The following is a 17747-nucleotide window of genomic DNA, read 5'->3' as shown; positions in this document are numbered from 1 at the left end:
TTAGGAATTAAATGCCCGAGCATCCTGAGAGTATTTTATTCTCTAATACAGGCAAAATACAACTCAAACCATCAAGAACTACACTGTCCAATAAAGTATCCACTAGTCACAGAGGGATATTTAAATTAACTAAAATTTAATAGAATTTAAAATTCGTATCTTCAGTCACAGCAGCCACATTTCAAGTGCCCAACAGCCACACGTGGCCGGTGGCTACCACACTGGATAGTGCAGACAGAGAATATGCCCATTGGTGTGGACAGTTCTATCGAACAACTCTGCCCTAGAAAAATATTCAGAGACTCTCAAGTTGAAAATTTTCAGATTTTTATACTTACTAACTGTTACTCTGTCCTTATCCCCCAACATAATGTTGTTTGGCGTCAGGTCTCTATGAATGATTCTTTTCTCCTTGTGCAAGTACCGAAGAGCTAGGCACAGCTTCAAACAGCAAATAACAAACAAATGTTATTTCCCCAATATATACAGATAGATAGCCACTCATGACCATTACACGCACCTCTAGGAAATCAGCTCAGTTTAGTGTTTCACAGAAAAAGTTAATGAAGATAAAAGATACCTGTATAAATATTCTCCATAGTCTCTCTTCAGCAAAATGATGTTGTTTTTCCTTCAAAGAACTGAAATGCTCTCCAAGAGGGGCCCCTTCTATAAGCTCCATTACTATATACAATCTATCATCTATACAGGAAACAAGAAAAGGTAATCGAAATTTTTCATTATAGATATTTTGAAAAAAACTTATGAATTAGAATCTAGGCTTCCAAATGGGTGTTCAGGGCACGACACAAAAGAGTCATAGACATGGATCCACTCAGCTCTGGAGGGGCTGGGGGCAAGGAGCTTTTGCGGACAATTGGAGCCCAGCAACAGTCTCCTTCAGTTACAGGCAAGTTTACACCGGCAAAAATTATCATTTCCTATGCACACCAGGGTGTGGAATGGTTGAGAGGCACCAAAGAGAACGAGGGAATGATCCCAAGTCATGAAGGATTCCCTGAAGAACAGGTAAACCCACCTTTCCTTTCAATGGTCTAAAATTCACCCTTAAATCAAGCCAGACACTCAGACATTAAACCGCATTGTTCGTTAGTCCCACAGATTTACCTTACAGTATTTTACAATGAAATCATACCATGGTTTATTTAGCAATAACCCCATTGGATACACCACTCATGATGGAAATTTCTGTGATGCCCCTTCAAGAGCTGAGAAAACTGGCTTTCTCCAGATTTCAGCTCATGGATTCTCAGAATACTATAACTGACTGCGTTTGTCTCTTTGCTCTGGATGCCAAGAAACAGAAGTAAATTCTACTTTCTCCTCCAAAACCAATATGAAACTATTAACAACAGTACGTGATATATACCTTCTCTAATGTTTTGGATGTACATAAAATGTGTACATATACAATATTTACAAAAATGAAGCCACACTATACATATTTTGCAACTTACATCTTTTTCATTCAACGTTCTTAGATGTTAGTCAGTACCCACAGATCCATGCCATTCTTTCTGTGGGTTACACAGTATTCCACAACACAGATGTACCACCCTTTATTTAATCATTCTCCTAAAGATTGACATTTACATTGTTTCCGATTTTTCATAATCCCAAGAAATATTTAGTCTGTACTAACCTTATCTCTAGCTTTAATTTTCTCACTTTTTATTTCCTTTTATCATTATTTCCTAATCTATTTTATCATATTTTAGGTGTTTTTAAACCACTTCCAATTCTTTTTGGAAGCAGTCAGGTTATTTTGTTTTTAAATTAAGACAAGTTGTGTCACTTCAGTACAAGTTGGAAGCCATTCTAGCTAGATCTCTTTATGATGGGATACGCACTAAATTATGGGAAATTATTCTAATATCAAGAACAAATGGCCAAGGGGGCAGGATTTACTGAAGAGTTTCAGCACTGAGTTCCTCTGAGTCAGCCAGAGAGAGGGAGATGGGTCAAATTATAACGTGCCAAAGTACACAACAGGTTTGCATAACAATAGCACTGATAAAGAGGCAGCAAGGAAGCCCCTTTAAAGGAGATTTATTCTGAAATTTCACAAGTGAAATATATCAGGTATATTAATATGTATATTACTTCAGTCAAAGGTCCTATTTTTTTAAAACAAGTGACTGCGTTTGGTTTTCATCTGACCCTTTTGATTCCGCATTCCATCATCCTAGTGATGATACAGAATCAGTCAACGCCACCTTGTGGCAATTATCTGAACTTCAAGAAAAAGAAATCTCAAAAACCTAGCCCAATTTCTGGGGGTTGGAAAATATCATCTGATCTAGCAACTTTTAATTTTTTCTTAAAGGAGCCACCATCCTTTAGTTTTCTTTTCTCCTGATCCTACTAAGGGCTTTTTGTATATGAAAACAGCAATTATTATTATTTTTCTTTGTTCATGCAGTCTTACATACAGGGATCTAAGTATTTTATAAGTATCTTTTGATCATTGATTATCAGTGTTTCACTGATCAAGAAAGTGACACGCAATATCATCCACTGTCATACAGACAACAAAAAAAGGTAGAGAAAATAGTTGATTAAGCTTATTTTGTAACATTCTAAAATAAAAATATGTAGGTAACATAGATACCTTATTAGAAATATCGTGGAAACTCATACTTACTTTCCAGAAATGTTTTGTAATAGCGTACAACATTGGGATGATAAAGCTAGAAGAAAATAAATTTAAAAAATTACACTACTTCAAAATATAAACTTGTTTTCACAGACAATTTAGCTGGACTTCATATTTGAAAACAACAAAGAAATCACAATATTTATATTTATAAAACAAAGCATTTCAAGATATCTAATTTTTCAGGATTCTTTTTATTTGCTGCTTACAAAACTATTCTGAAAATAGCACTCTCTCACATAGCCTTATCAAATAGAATTAAAAACTGATTGTGCTTTATCACCTAATTTAACTAAAATTGAGGATTGTATAACCAGAAGAATTCATTTATCTTAAGAATTCATTTAACACTCTGTGTTCCAACACCACATGCAGATTGCATAGAGGAAAAAACTGCAATGGAGCAATTAATGTTGAACATATGTATCTATGCTCTTAACTCTCCCTTCCACTTAAATGTTTATATACACTGTTTGTGTCTATTTACACAACTGGTGTCTTTTCATGCTTGCCAAAATGATTAGTGTGAAAATGAAATAATCTAAGAGTTATTAACTCTATTAAAGTTATAATAATAATTGCCAAGGACTCCCTCCTTGAACTTAGGTCAGGCTCCTCTGAGTCCTCCTCTGAACCAAGCCTCCTCCTTCGCCTGTTTGGTTTTAGCAAGAACCCTGCTATGCCAGTTGAGTGAAAATCTCTGCACTCTTGAAATCCAATCAAGTTCCTCATCCCCGTCCTCCATCTTTGTTATCTAATCAAGTTTTTCTTCCCCCAACCTGATAACTAACCAAATTCCTCTAGTAACTTTCCATCCTTTGACCTTCCAGCCCTGCCTTTCGATTGTAAATCCCCAGCCATCCCTGACGTGTTCAGAGTTAAGCTCAATGTCTCTCCTCAATGGCAGCAGTTTGACTTCTATTACAGTGGTCCTGAATAAAGTCATCCTTGCCACTTAAAATCACAAGGAAAAAATGTACAACTATGTGAGGCAGATGTTAACTGGACTCACTGTGGGGATCACGTCACAACATTTATAAATATTGAATCAACATATTGAAAACCTGAAACTAATGTGTCATACGTCAATTATACCTCAACAAAAAGTGTCCAGTACAATTTCTCTTTGGCACAGTTTACCTCAGAATATAATATGGAAATTCTACTTTTTTAATAACAGAATAGTTTTCTACAAGAATACTAAATTTTTGTGGTTGTTTATTTATAATTTGAGTTTCTAAGTAAACTGAAATTTGTTTTATCTCAGAATAGTCACTGGGACATCATAAATGGCTTTCATCCCTTTCTGGCCTTTCTTCTTGCCATTTTGAAGGAGAGAAGCTGGCTGTCCACCAAAAACCTACTCTCACACTCCTCTCTATCCAGCTGCAGCAGGACATGCTTCCCACCACAGATCACCTCTCTCAGCCTCTCTTACAGCTCAGCCATGAGGGAGCTCTTCATGCAGTTCTACCCAACGGTGTGTGAGGGGACCCATGTGTGAACACACAACACCAGGTGTACCACCGGTTATACACGCGCCTCGGCAGCTGCAACATGAGGGGAAGCACAGGCATCCCTGTGTGACCGCGTAGGGCAGAGCCCTGCACCCTAGACTGACAGAAAGACAAAGCACACTGCACGGTGAGTCCTCTCCTTCAAGCCCACACACTTTGGGGCTTCTCTGTTACTGCAGCTTAGTCTTAATATTAACAGACACACTCCCATTCTGGTCCCGTTTCTCTAATTTCCGTCTGACATTACCTCCTTCTTTTTGACCTCGATTTGCTGTCCCTTCCTTGGTTTCAGGGCATGGTGAGAGCAGAGTTCTATAGTTCTGAGCTCTCAAAGTTCAAACAAAGGCCTCTTCTATGGCCACACCCTGACACTTTCTTTTCTTAGAAAATATACTAAAACCTACAGTCTACCTCATCAACTAGCAAGTGGCCAGCGGATTTCAAACAGTATGGGGATAGGTAAGTTAATGGGACCATATTTTGGACCGAACCCACTGGTCAGGACCATATCCAGATTTGGGTTCAAATAAGATACTAGACCAGCCTAAGGCAAAAGCCATGCTTCAGTCTAGTGCAATGAAACAGCACACCGCCCAAAGATAGAGTGTGGGACATGAGCAAACACTAACTTTTCAAAATCTAATCTATTTGTATATAAAAGTGAACTACAACTCTACTAATGATATTTACTGTAAACTATAAATTGGAGTGGAACTAGAGGTTATGATGAATAAAGACATCCCAACACGATGGTATGCAAATTTAACTGCTGGAAAACAAAGAGCCACAAAATGATAGGTCTCCCCGGAGTTATGGATGAACAGTATTCATAAGGAACATATAAACAAAGAAAGCTGAAAAAGAAGCCAGTGTGTTCTCTGATTACAAAAAGAATTCCCATTTCTCTCTGACATGTTTATTCTTTCTCCTAAAAAACAAACTTCATGATGATACTTGAGTTGTTAACATGTTAGAATGTTTTGCTCATGCCAATAAACAATAACCCATCCTGAAAATCTGCACTTTAGATTAAATAAGCCATACTCGAGGAATGGTAACAACTCGGTTCCATTTGACAAATGTCAGGGAAGTCTTAGTCATATTCCTATGCATGGAACGAAGTAACCAAATGTTCTACAAAGTAATAAGAAGGAAACTGATACACTTTCTCATATGTGATACTCTGAACCATTGAGTTTAGAGCACAGAGAGTATCACCATCCCTGGCCTTGGTATAATTATAACTCCATAAACTGTCCATGGTTCAATGTCAAGCCTTAGGAGAAAACCTGGTTACTGATATCACCTCAGTGCCATTTTAAACAGAATCAGTTCTCACACAGCATGGACAAGAACAGCACATGAACTTTATTTTTGATGACATTTATTTAAGGAAACCATCTTCATAAACAAAAATATTTACCTGCTCTTTAATTATGGTTAATTCAGAAACAATATTCCTTACACTGCTGTCTCGATCTTTTTTATCCTTTCCAAATGCTGGGTTATGTAAATTGACCTCTTTCATTGCCAAAAGATTTTGACCACTACGCTTTCTAACCTAAAATAAAGACGACAAAAAAAGAAAAAAAAAAAAAGAATGGGTTGGGGGTAGAGAGGGGAAGAAAGTGATTACATTAATAAGGTCACATGATTAAGTCAAGTCATCTAAATAAGTCATATACCTTTAAAAATTAAATTTGTATTTACACTAAGCTTGGCTCAAAAAATTGGTATATCCTGAAGCAGTCTGCAATATTTCGTAGAATTTTACTGGGTAAATACAGAAATATTGGTGTGAATTTGGAGAATGTGTCATGCATTGGGACAAGCCATTGTGACTATTTGTATGAGAGATTAGTGACAGCTTTTGTCTTCAAAGGTCACTGGCCACTTTCTAGAGCTGAGAGCAAGGTAAGACAACTTCAGTGCGGCTATCTATTGGACAAAACAATCATTCTAATTTTTTATATCCATTTGTTCATTGACAAGGACTCTGATTCACTTGTGTGCGGGTGTGCAGGGGGACATGCAGCTTGTTTGGGAATATCGGAAATGTTGTTCAAGGGCAAGGTCACCTTGTAAACACAGCCAAAAGCTCCACTTCCAAGATGATCCAAAATTGCATAGTTGCCTATATATTTCGAAGGAGCTTTATTCTGATTAATGCTTTCAATATTTTCAGCAATTTGCTTCAGTTCATCCTCCTAACCAAAAAATGAAAAGGAAATGGGTTGCTATGATAAATGTGTCCTAACCACACAGCAGCCTGACAAAATATTTAAAACTCAAGACTTACCACTAAGAAATTCAACTTTGATACTAATTCTTCATAAGCACTGATATCACGAACATAGTGTCCTATATCAATGAAGACCTCAAACAAGTTGGTGGGGAAAAGCCTGCAGAGAAAAACACATACACGCTTCATGTAGGAGCTGGAAACTCTGGCTTGTTCCTTCCCTTTTGGATCTGGCTCACTCTTAGGTTAATTACATTAAATACACTATCCAATAAATGGGGGAAAATAACACTCACCAACTTATCTTACAAAAATAAACTAGAGACACAGTTCTTAAGAGGTAAGGGAAAACGACTGGAAAGAAAAGTTTCAGAGATCTGCTGTATAACACTGTGCTCCTAGTTAAGAACACTGTACTGCACAAAACAATTTAAAAGGATAGATCTCATGTTATATGTTTTTTTGCCACAATAAAAAAAAAATAGGCATGATACAGATTTTACAAAAATCTTATTTGTAAGACATTTGGGAGTATAGTATTAAACATACGAGGAATGAATGTTTATTGGGTGTTTATTGAGCACAGAGCACTTTTGCAAATACCATATGATTCACTCCTCATATTAACCCTAGGAGCTAAATATTAGCTTAATATTTTAATGTTTTATGAAAAAAATTTAAAATGCAGGTGAATAAAAAAAATGAAGAGATTTATGCATCATTTCCAAGCTGCTGGCTTCAAGGATTTAGGTTTATTAAAATCTTTAAGTCCACTGACATGGACGATATAGGGCCTTGAAATGAAAGGTTATAATGAGTAACTTCCTTTTCTTCCCCTAAATTCAAGTGTCATATAGAAATAAGATAAAAACATAAAATGCCCCATTCTTCTGAACAAAAGATGTTACGTTAACTCAAGGTTTTACTGCCATTCTGCCTATCGACAAACTTCTAGTAAGAACTTGGGCCTGTGATTTGGCTAAGCTGCCACTTCTATGGCATGCAGACCACACCTGCAGGTAAGCAGCATCTGCTTCTCAAAGTGGTGGTTTTCTGTCATGCTCACCACATAGCTTCTGATGCAGGCACACCCAGCCTCCTCCCCTGAAAATGGGTTCCTATCCTGTGCAGAACATCCAGACAGCTACTCTCTTTTCTATTGATTAAAAGGAAATGACAAGGTCAACTTTGGCCATTTCTGAGCAGGCAAAAACAAGCACATTTTTATTTCATCCATTTAAAATGTTAATGTCTTAAAAAAGAGAGAAAAACTAAAAACCATAGCAGCCACATGTAATTTAAACAGTTGTGTTGATGTGATTCATGTGCTTTCCTCACCATTCTGTGAATTTTAAGTGTTAAGATATCACTAGGGCTGCTCAGTTTTATCTGCGGACTTTAAGAAATCTAAAGACACATGTTTTGCATACAGACTCTTTCTTCTCTTACTGTTTGCATCTAAATCAGGTATGTGAAGACAGTTGAATCTAAAGATCACCGGTCACTTAAATTTCTCTAAGTTCATACCTTTTAAAGAGTGGTCTGTTTCTTTCCATACTGAAGAGAAACCTCAAGGCTCTGAATGCATAACACTGGAAAATAACAAGATACGTGATTCTCAAATGGTAGCTCAACAAAGTAAAACGTTTTCAGGACAAAACGATCATGAAGTGAACATTAACGTGGCTTTTCAGTGAGTGTGGCTGGTCTCTGTGGGAGCCACAGCTTGTAACTGAAAACAGACAACATCAACACCAGGGCCAGTTCTCATGTTTAAAAAGCATTTGTGTTGTGGAAGGCTAGGGATCTGGGCCTTGTTTCACTCAGTGCCTGTCATTAGGTTCTTTCTAGAAAGTACAAAAGGAGCACAGAGACAAGAAATAAAACTCCTATGCCGAGAAAACCAAATGTCCCAAGATTTCCAGGAGCTCAAGGTTTATTTTGCTTCCAGCCTGCTGTGTATGTCTCAATATTTACATAGTTTCTGTGAGAAAATAAACATTAGAAATGACATGTAAAAATAGCCACAGGCACACTGGACTCAAACTTGACAAACTGGTCTCTTGAGTAAAGTCTAAAGCATTCCCCAGATAGAACCACCTACAGTAACTCTCAGAAAGAGACCTGTGAGACTAACAAAGAAAAACACCGGACATTTTGCAGTGCTGAGAAAAAAGAGAGAGCCCCCAGCTTCCAGCTGTACCTGTACAACAAGACATCACTGGGGTGACTGGGGTTTGCTGAATTCAAATCTGTAATCATTTAATAAAATTAGTGATCTGAATATAGAAGGGTCTATATTCAAACAAAACTACCTAGAGAAGCCAGGCAGATAACAAGACGACATGAAGAAGCCTGGTGAGAAAGCAGTGGAGACTGTGAGAAGTGGGAAACATGCATGTGCCTCAAAAGAATTTCCACATAAATTCTTTAAAAGCCTCTCCTGGCTTAACAGAATGCATGTGTGGGGAGAGTGGACTTGATCGCATGCCGGCACAGTGTCATGCATCTGTGCTGTGCTAGAGAGTAAGCCCCCCGCCTGCGTGTTCTCAGCGGCAGCTCTCCAAAAACCTCTGCTTGCCAGCCCACAGATACCACCCGAAATTCCCTGCTAGGTTTGACCATCTTTCTGGGTAAAAGCTCTTAAATCAGACTGAAGGCAAACATGTTTTACTTTCTTTTCTAAGGACTTGAAAAAAAAAGATGAGCTGCAGCTACTACAAACGCTTACTTTAAATCTGATCTTATGATTCCAATGTCTTGGGGAACACTTGTCCCTTGGTGTCCACTACTCAAAAAAGCACCTTAGGGGCCTGTGTAATGTGGCCCCTTCCAGGCCTCACCTCCTAAGGCACTCCCCCACCCCACCCCCCGACACCTGCCCCACTGAGCAGCCTAAGCACACTAAGCAGCCAGGCTCCTGTGCTCTGTCCACGCTCTGCTCTGAGCTGCTGCTCTCCGCCCTTGAGCAGATGTCAGGGGCACCCACGTCTAGCCCTTCACTTACCTGACCAGCAGCTTCTCACCAATCAAGATCCATTTTACAGGCCTGCCTTTGTAAAGGTGAAATGCCTGTGACTGTGGTCCCTGCTTAAAGATGGTACATAATTTCCCCCCAATATTATTTTCTGATACAAAAGGAATGTTTTTAAAACATAGAACTTATTGATAAGCAAAGAAATACCTAAATAAAATCCCCTAATTCGCTAGAGAGAAATTACTGCTAAGCCTTTTGCCTTGTTGTGACAGCATCTGTCTCTATGCCAGCCTCCCTCACCAGATATTTTTCCCTCATGGTCAGTACAGGGGACCAGTGCTAACCTAAAAATTCTAAAAATCATAGACTATAGTATCAAAACTTCCCCACATTCTGGTAACTTGATGTTAAAGAATAATGGATATGTTTATTACCTGTAATAGATTAGTTTTTGCTGCACTCTTTTGTCCACTTGGTAAAATTAATTTTGCTATTGTATATACACCATTTTCCTGGAAGAATAAAGATGCCATTTTATCAGTGACCAGCAACAATGCCATAGAAATACATGGAATAAAGAAGGAAGGGACTATTTTAAAATATTAAAAAAGAAATAGTATAATTTTGGAGTCATGAGTAGATATTACAGGACAATACTAAAAATGTCTGTGTAAAACTTTTAAACACCAAAGACTATATAATCATATCATAAAATTTCAACTGCCCTTAAGATTATAAACAAAAAGTATATCAATTAAAAGTGATTTAAATACTTTAAAAACAAAGAGTAGGGGGCAAAAAAGGGGCAGAATAAAGGGATCCAAATGTCTTTATGTTTTGCATTTTAAATATTGAATTTTGAAATATTTCTACCTTTATCATTTTGTTAATTAAACAATACATGTAGATAGATTAGCACAGAAAAGAAAAGCATAAGAGAAAAATAATAGATTTTTAAAAGTGGAAGTTATTTGTATAAACAGTTAACATCTTTCTAGACTTATTCTAATAGAAATATAGACATGGAGGAATGAACAAAAAGTATTACCTATTGCTACTTTTAATTATCTATTAAATGCATAATTTACTGAATTCTATTCTATGTGGGCATTTATATTATAACTGTGAAGAGCTTTACCTGCCTTACTACATTGAGTCTTTATAGCTGTTCTGTGAATTAGTCTATAATTTCCTTGTTTTAATATATGACAAAGTCAAAACTTAGGCTAAATATTTTTCCAGGGGCCAAGACAGGAAGTAACAATAACAGGACGGAGCCTCCCCCGCCTCATCAGCCACCCTGACCTGCTGAGCTTCCCCAGGGACCCTGATCTGACCCGATTCCTTACTAACTTTATGAATTTATGTATTTTTATGTTGATGTATTGACCGAAAAAAAAGTTTCTGCTGTAAAATTCAACAAGCAGGAAGTAACTTTTATAATAGAAACACATACAAGGGTTGTATACAAATGTGTGTATTTACACACACACACACACACACACACACACACACGACTGTATATGTAGTGAACTGGTTAATGAATTATGCTTTGTATGCTTTGTGAAATCAGTTTCCTGGCAATAAATATTTTGTTTGGTGTGTTTCAATCACCTCTAGCTGAATAACTTGATGTCCTCTTAAAATGACTGCTATCCTTAACTCATGGTATCCTACGTGCCCAGAATTAAAACAATTCAGAATAGCTTTAAAAAAAAACGATAAAGAAAATGAAATAGAGTGCACACAACATAGGGAATAAATGCCATCAATTAACCACATGGCAGTTCTTTCTAAGCTAAGTGAGTTAAAAGGGGAAGGACAAGAATATAAAATAGAAGGCTACATGTTAAACATATTACAATATTTTTCAGCTGTGTTCTGGGATACAGGTGCCAGCTGAGCTGGGCTCCCTCCATCATGACAGGGCCTGGCATCCCACCCTCTCACCTGAACCACCTGGTGGGCGTTGGTGTCGTCGAGCACCAGTTCCGTGAGGGCGGCACAGCAGGCTGCAAGGAAAACCATCAGGTACCGTGTGTGTCTCGGCCACAGCAGCACGCGTGTGGCTACATCAGCGCTCTCGCTCACTGCCTCAGAGAATTCTGTTGGCAGAGTCATTGCTCAAAAACCACTAATTTTCCTTCTGGCACCTCTCTGGAGGAAAGGCACCTGAGTTGCGCTGGCTGATACCTCTTCCCTTCATGTAACCCACGTGGCACGCACACCTCACGGCTGCCTGCGGTGACCCCAGTGCACCCAGCTGTGCATGGGGGTAGGGGGTTGGGTGGGGAGGCACTTTGGCTTCACACGTGCCGGGTGCTCAATGCACATTGACAACAGTCGGATAAATACTGCCTACTTTCAATATAATATGCAAGTTAACCCTTATAACCCAAGAAGGAACTACTTCAGACGGTTAAGAGACTAGGCCACAGAACATGGCAAGCAGAGGAAAGTATGGGGTGTCCTTAATCTGCAAGTCCAACACTGATACCAAGAAGTTTCAGGCATCCACATGGATTTAACTTCACATTTTTTTAAAGTTATACATTGAGCCTAATTAATATTAGCCTTATAATTTTATAATAGAGTAATACGATATGAGGTTAAACAGTATCAAATAATAAAACATAATACTATGACATAAATACCTGCTTGAAGAGAGAAAGTATTTTCTTGTATTTCCTGAGGGCTTAAATCTTCTGACAAACGAAGCTGCTGGATTCTGCCTGCCGCATTGGCACTAGACAGGCTTCCAATGGAGGAATGATCAGAAACAAAATTTCTGTCTCTGAAAAAGAAAAGTTAATGCACAGACCCATTTATCAATGATAGTTCATGGTCAGTGCCTTCTGGTTTCCATTTCATAAACCTCTGCCTCCCCCAGGTCATAAAGTTATCTCCTGTGTTATCTTTATTGTTTGACCTTTAAATCCACACAGACGTGATTTTTGTGAACCGTGTGAGGTAGGAGTCATCTCACTCTTTTTCACACCACCTCCTTTGTTTTGAACTCTATTCTTCTGCCACTTACTTGAATACATCTCAGTCTTCATCATTCTAAGTTTTGTCTTTTTCCATAAATTCCAATTTTTTTTTTATTTTAGGAAAGTTCTCTTCTATTAAATCACTGAGATTTTTCAAAATTTCCTTTTGTTTTATTCTCTACCTTAGAGATATCAACCTGCAGGCCATATCCTTCATTTCCCAGTTGCTCTTCTTCCCTTGTCTTCTTCCTCTGCATTGTGTGTAATGTTTTCAAGCGTGCTCTTCCTTTCACGAACTCCACGTTCTTTCTGGTATTCAGTTCTCTGCATTTTGTTCAGTCCTCATCTTCTTTCCCAGCTTCACAATCATTCTGCTCTCCTTTTTACTATCCTATCATCTCATCTTTAATCTCATTTCATAAGCTTCATGTTCTGTTTAATGTCTTTGATAAAACAAAGCATTTGTTTTTCTATCTGCTTAGTACAACACCTTCCATAATAGACTACTCGCCTGTCTTTATCTCTTTGTTCTCTTTTGTTTTACATGGTTGTCATATTCTTTCATATATTTACTTTTATGGTGGCAGCTCTATGTAGATATCTATACCCAAATGTAACGCGAATGAAGTTTCCCTGGCCTCCCTCCTATATCACCTGGGCCCTCTGCCCTTCCTTCAGGGAACATAGGGAAGGCAGTGGAATGGCCACAATCAATGATCTTTAATTATGTTAAAATTTGAATTTTAGGGATCACTCTACCTGATCAAAAGTACGTAGCCCGTTAGTAACTGCCTTTGAGTTTGGAATTGCAGGTGAATGGGCATGAACAGATTTCCTGGAAACCACCCTGAAGACAGAGCCTGGCCATAATCAAGCCAGCAGACAACCTGGCAACCTCACCCCTTGTACCAGCTCCAGGCAGCCCAGCTCTGAAAGGATACTGTTTACCCAGCTGGGGCAATACATTTTCCCAGAGCACTGGGCTATATTTAACATAGAATGAGTATTGACATATATCTTATTCCCAGGGAAGAGATTTTTAACATTGTACCATAGGAGAGGACTGGGAAAATTACTCTTTAGATGTGAAAGAATAGAATATTCTTTCTATCAATAGAAAAAAAAGAATATTCTTTTCTATCAAGAATAGTTACAGCTTGAGCAAAAGAGGAAAACTAGTACCTTATATTAAACTCAGTTCTATGTGGTCAAAAGGCAGGTTTTGTCCTTGAGGTATTGCTTAACTATTATATAATTTAATTTTATCATCAAGAAAATAGCTGCTCTCCAAGAGGGCTATCCACAGCTACGGTAATAGGTATGATGGACCAAAATAACCACCACTACCATCATCCTCCTCCTATAAACTCAAATGGGAAAAAAATTTTGCAATCATAGTTACTTTGACTGCGGGGCTAGCTCATTATGCCACAACACTAATGAAAGATTTATAATTTATACTTTAAAGTGTATGAGATTTTTATGTGATATTCATAAAAGCAAGTAGACTGTCAACAGTCTACACATGATTTCCTTGGTTTTTGTAATGATAGAAATTATTAACAAAGCCACTGCTCACATCTCTATTCTGTTCTCATGATTTGGAAAGTTCCTTTAGAGAATGGAGCTGAGGAGACATAGCTCCACAACATCAAGGAGCACAAAGTCTGAATCATATTGATTTGATAATGAGTCATATTAAAATTGATAAATCACTCTGCTTTTAATAGAATGAACTTTATTTACATACTACAGATAAATGTGATCTTTTTCCAGGCAGATATAACCCTTTTCAACTTTGGTTCAGCACCTAGAGGGATGAATTATGCTCTATAATAATTTTAGGTAATAAAGCCTTCCCAATAATGTTGTTATTCAATACTTCAATATATGTCATACATACCATATCTACTATTTTTGGTTATTGTTATAGTTTTTGCAACGTAATTCAAGAGAATTTCAGTTTGAAACTATTTTAACAAACCATTCCTTTCCCAGATTCATGGCTTTGAATGTCACCGGATTCTACTTTTAAAAGAGACACATCAAGATGTTAACCCACCTCAGAGCACTGTCATGGAGATTACAGAGAACAGAGGAGCAAGTGGACCAGGGTCAGTAACATGGAAAAATTTGATCAGCAGTACTTTCCTATTTTAACTAAGGATTATACATTCATTCCTTTAACGCAGGCTTTGCTTTCTCCTTATAGATGAATGACATATACGCAGACACAGATATTTTAGTAAAATAGCAGTAACTACTGTACTTGTTGGGATTACAAAATGCATAGACAGATTCAAGAAAAAGGTGGCAAGACAAATATTCTCTTTGGGTTATTGGGTTTCTATTCAGCCCACATTTGCAGCATGAAGGCCTTCTTCGTTCCTGGCACTGTCCTGGAGGCTGGTGATGCAAAAATAAATATGTCAGGGCTCCCAAGGAGCTGAAAAGACAAATGCTCCCAACGTTGATTTAGAGCCTGTTTGCAACAAATAAAAATGACTCTGAAGAATATGAACAACCAAAGAACCGGAGGGAGCCAGCTGAGCATGCACCTGCCCTGCCATCGAACAGCCAAGACCCCGGCCTTCGTCAGCCAGCGTGAAGCAGGTCAAAGCCTGATCTGACTCACCCTCGTAAAATATGAAGAAGCTGCTTGATGCCTCCCCAAATGCGTATTTCCACACTGATCTCAGGGTCCTCACACACCTGAACCAGGATCCAGATGACACTCCATAGCAGCCTCAGGTGGTCCGAGTGCAACAGGCTGAGGAGGACAGGGACCCCCTCGTAGAGCTTCACCTGCTCTCTCACCTGGCGCTCAGCACAGAGCAGGCGTAGCAGCTCAGCCGTCAGCCTGCAGGGGCGGGCGGAAGGGAGACTCAGCTCAGGGGTGACTTGACTTCATTCACACGGAGCTGTCGACATGCACGGATGGTCGAGCTAACGTACTCTATGTCACAGTCAGCACATGTTCTCTGCAAAGGGCTGGACCAAGCCAAGAGTCTGCAGCTCTGCAGGCTGTACAGGCTCTGTCGCGACTACCCAGCCACACTAAAATGTGCAAAAGCAGCCACAGACAACACACAAAAGCCAACAGGCAGGGCTGTGTGCCAATAAGTCTTTATTCACAAAAACAGGCAGGGAGCCAAATTTAGCCTGCAGGTCATAGTTTTCAGACCACTTTCTAAGTCATATCCTCATAGTATCCCCATTGGTCTGGTGAAAAACCTGCTAAGCAGCAAATAGGCATACAGTGGGACCTGCACAGTGCTCAAGACAAAAGAAATACAAAAGCTTTATCCTAGTCTTCAGAAACTTACTATGTGATTGCAAAAATAAGACATTAATACATAATGGCAAAAACACTATGATCCAAGGAAATTAAATGAAAAGTGCTCCGTGAATATCTGGAGAGTAAAATAAAGATAATGACAGCATAAGACATAAGGTTCAGCTAAGCTTTATAACATTATGATGATAGACATTTCATAGACCATCCTGAATCCTCCAGGCTCACACTCTGAACACTCTTCCTGGATGGGGTCATTTATTCATATGGCTTTAAACCCTCCCTCTACCCTGGCACTGTACGCTCAGCCCAGGCTTCACTCCCAACCTGTAGCAGCTCCAGCGAGCCCCTTAACTGTTCCACAGGCACTTACTCCACTGTCTCTAAACTCAAAGTCACTATCCTCCTCCCCAAATCAGCCGTTCCTCTTATGTCCCCGATTTGGACTCAGGACACCACAGTCTTTTCAATATCCTAGCCAAAGACGAGGAATCCTCCAAAATACTCCCTTCCTCTCCAATCAGTGGAGAGCCTTCAGTGCCCCCTGTTTCCTGGGCAAACACTGGGGTTAATTCTCTTGTGAGTCCTGCAAGCTAGCTAACCCCACTGCTCCTCCATCTTTGTGATCCTCAGTTATGCTCAAGATAAAAGCCCCTCTGTCACCCACCTCTCCGATATTCCCATTCTTATCCTGCTTCACAATTCCTTTCCCTGAGCTAATTTTCCATGGCTCCTCTCCCTCCCAAACTTTTATGCTCTGACATTCAGAGCATATGTTCTTGGGTAGACAGTATTCTTCACCTTCTCAAACTTTCTACACCAAACATTCCCTCCTTGTTCTAAGTGGATCTTGTTGTGCGGCTAAATTCCACACCCCACACACTGCAATCAGAATAACTGTCCCCCCAAAATCAATCTGATCATGATTAAAATCTTTCTGTGAGTCTCCGTAATGTTCACGATAAAAACCACACTATTTAGCACAAAGAGCCCATCATTTCCTGGCTAAAGGTGTATCATCTATAAAATATGGAAAAAGAGTTACTATGCAGATCAAGCAAGTTAACACACAAAAGTACTTAGAGCAGAGCCTAGCATGTAGAAGGTCTGGTCAAAATTAGCTCTATGTCTGACTCACCACCAGCTGTCTAACTAGTTTTCTGGCACCTCCCTCCTGCACTCTGCTGCAGCTGTGCCCACCCATGCACGCTCCCCTCTCACACATCAGTGTAGGCCTCCAGATGGGAGCACATTCTGTTTTCACTTGCTCTCTTCCTTTGTCTAGACAACTGCTCCTTCTTTTAGGAAACTTCGCATGACCCCTCGCTCCAGTTGGAGGTGCAGCTCCATGCCCCCAGGGTATCTATCCTGTGCATCCACTGACCACGCCACCTACAATGTTGTGATAAAACTGAAGATTTTGTGTGTCTACCCCTCTTCTATACCATGCAATTCATCTTTGGTTTTCCAACACCTGTGCAGAGGCTATTGGGTGAATCAATTCAGATAACCAAGTCTATAAGTATACTTTGTAAAAGAGGGTTAAATTGACTTAGAAGACGAATTCAAGGGATTTACTATGAGTTAAATGTCAGGGTTTTATTGCTTAGGATTTCTGTTAACTAATTTGACTCTTTAGAAAATTATGACTTACTCGACTAAATATCAAATGATGTAGGTTGCAACTTGATAACCTAATAAATATCTGGATACAGTAAGTTGTTAGGGCAATATGTAGTTCAAGTGAAAATGAGTTCATCTTGCTATAGATTCTGTTTTGGTCATGAAATAAGTCAGCAGCTATCTTAATGTATTTTACTTGCCTTAAGCAAAATACATTTTAGGAATTGAATCATTTATTCAACACACAATATGAAATTATTAAAAGCACAGCCACCTCAGAATTTCTTTCCTTAAGGAGACAAGATCATGTCAAAAATATTAATGACATGATCATAAAATTTATATATGTCAAATCTATAACCAGTTCTAGAAGTAAAGTAAGACCAAAGATAATTCAATATACCTCTTTGCTATTGGTTACTTTAT

General features: G+C 38.8%; 1 protein-coding gene across 3 annotated transcripts in view; it reads right to left on the bottom strand.

Moving 5' to 3' along the window:
• The window catches only part of NEK10 (NIMA related kinase 10), a 267865-nt gene that overhangs the window by 185312 nt on the left and 64806 nt on the right, over window positions 1–17747 (bottom strand). For all 3 annotated transcript variants that reach the window (XM_057700444.1, XM_057700445.1, XM_057700446.1), the window contains exons 12-22: window positions 15039–15263; window positions 12068–12207; window positions 11364–11425; window positions 9848–9925; window positions 7964–8028; window positions 6494–6596; window positions 6273–6401; window positions 5618–5755; window positions 2666–2711; window positions 581–702; window positions 339–441 (exon numbers count right to left, since the gene is read on the bottom strand). In XM_057700444.1, coding sequence (XP_057556427.1) covers window positions 339–441; window positions 581–702; window positions 2666–2711; window positions 5618–5755; window positions 6273–6401; window positions 6494–6596; window positions 7964–8028; window positions 9848–9925; window positions 11364–11425; window positions 12068–12207; window positions 15039–15263 — 1211 coding nt within the window. The remainder of the gene's footprint in view (window positions 1–338; window positions 442–580; window positions 703–2665; window positions 2712–5617; window positions 5756–6272; window positions 6402–6493; window positions 6597–7963; window positions 8029–9847; window positions 9926–11363; window positions 11426–12067; window positions 12208–15038; window positions 15264–17747) is intronic.

This window comes from Hippopotamus amphibius, chromosome 11, assembly GCF_030028045.1.
Source record: "Hippopotamus amphibius kiboko isolate mHipAmp2 chromosome 11, mHipAmp2.hap2, whole genome shotgun sequence".
NCBI lineage: Eukaryota > Metazoa > Chordata > Mammalia > Artiodactyla > Hippopotamidae > Hippopotamus > Hippopotamus amphibius.
This window is presented reverse-complemented; position numbering and strand designations above follow the sequence as displayed.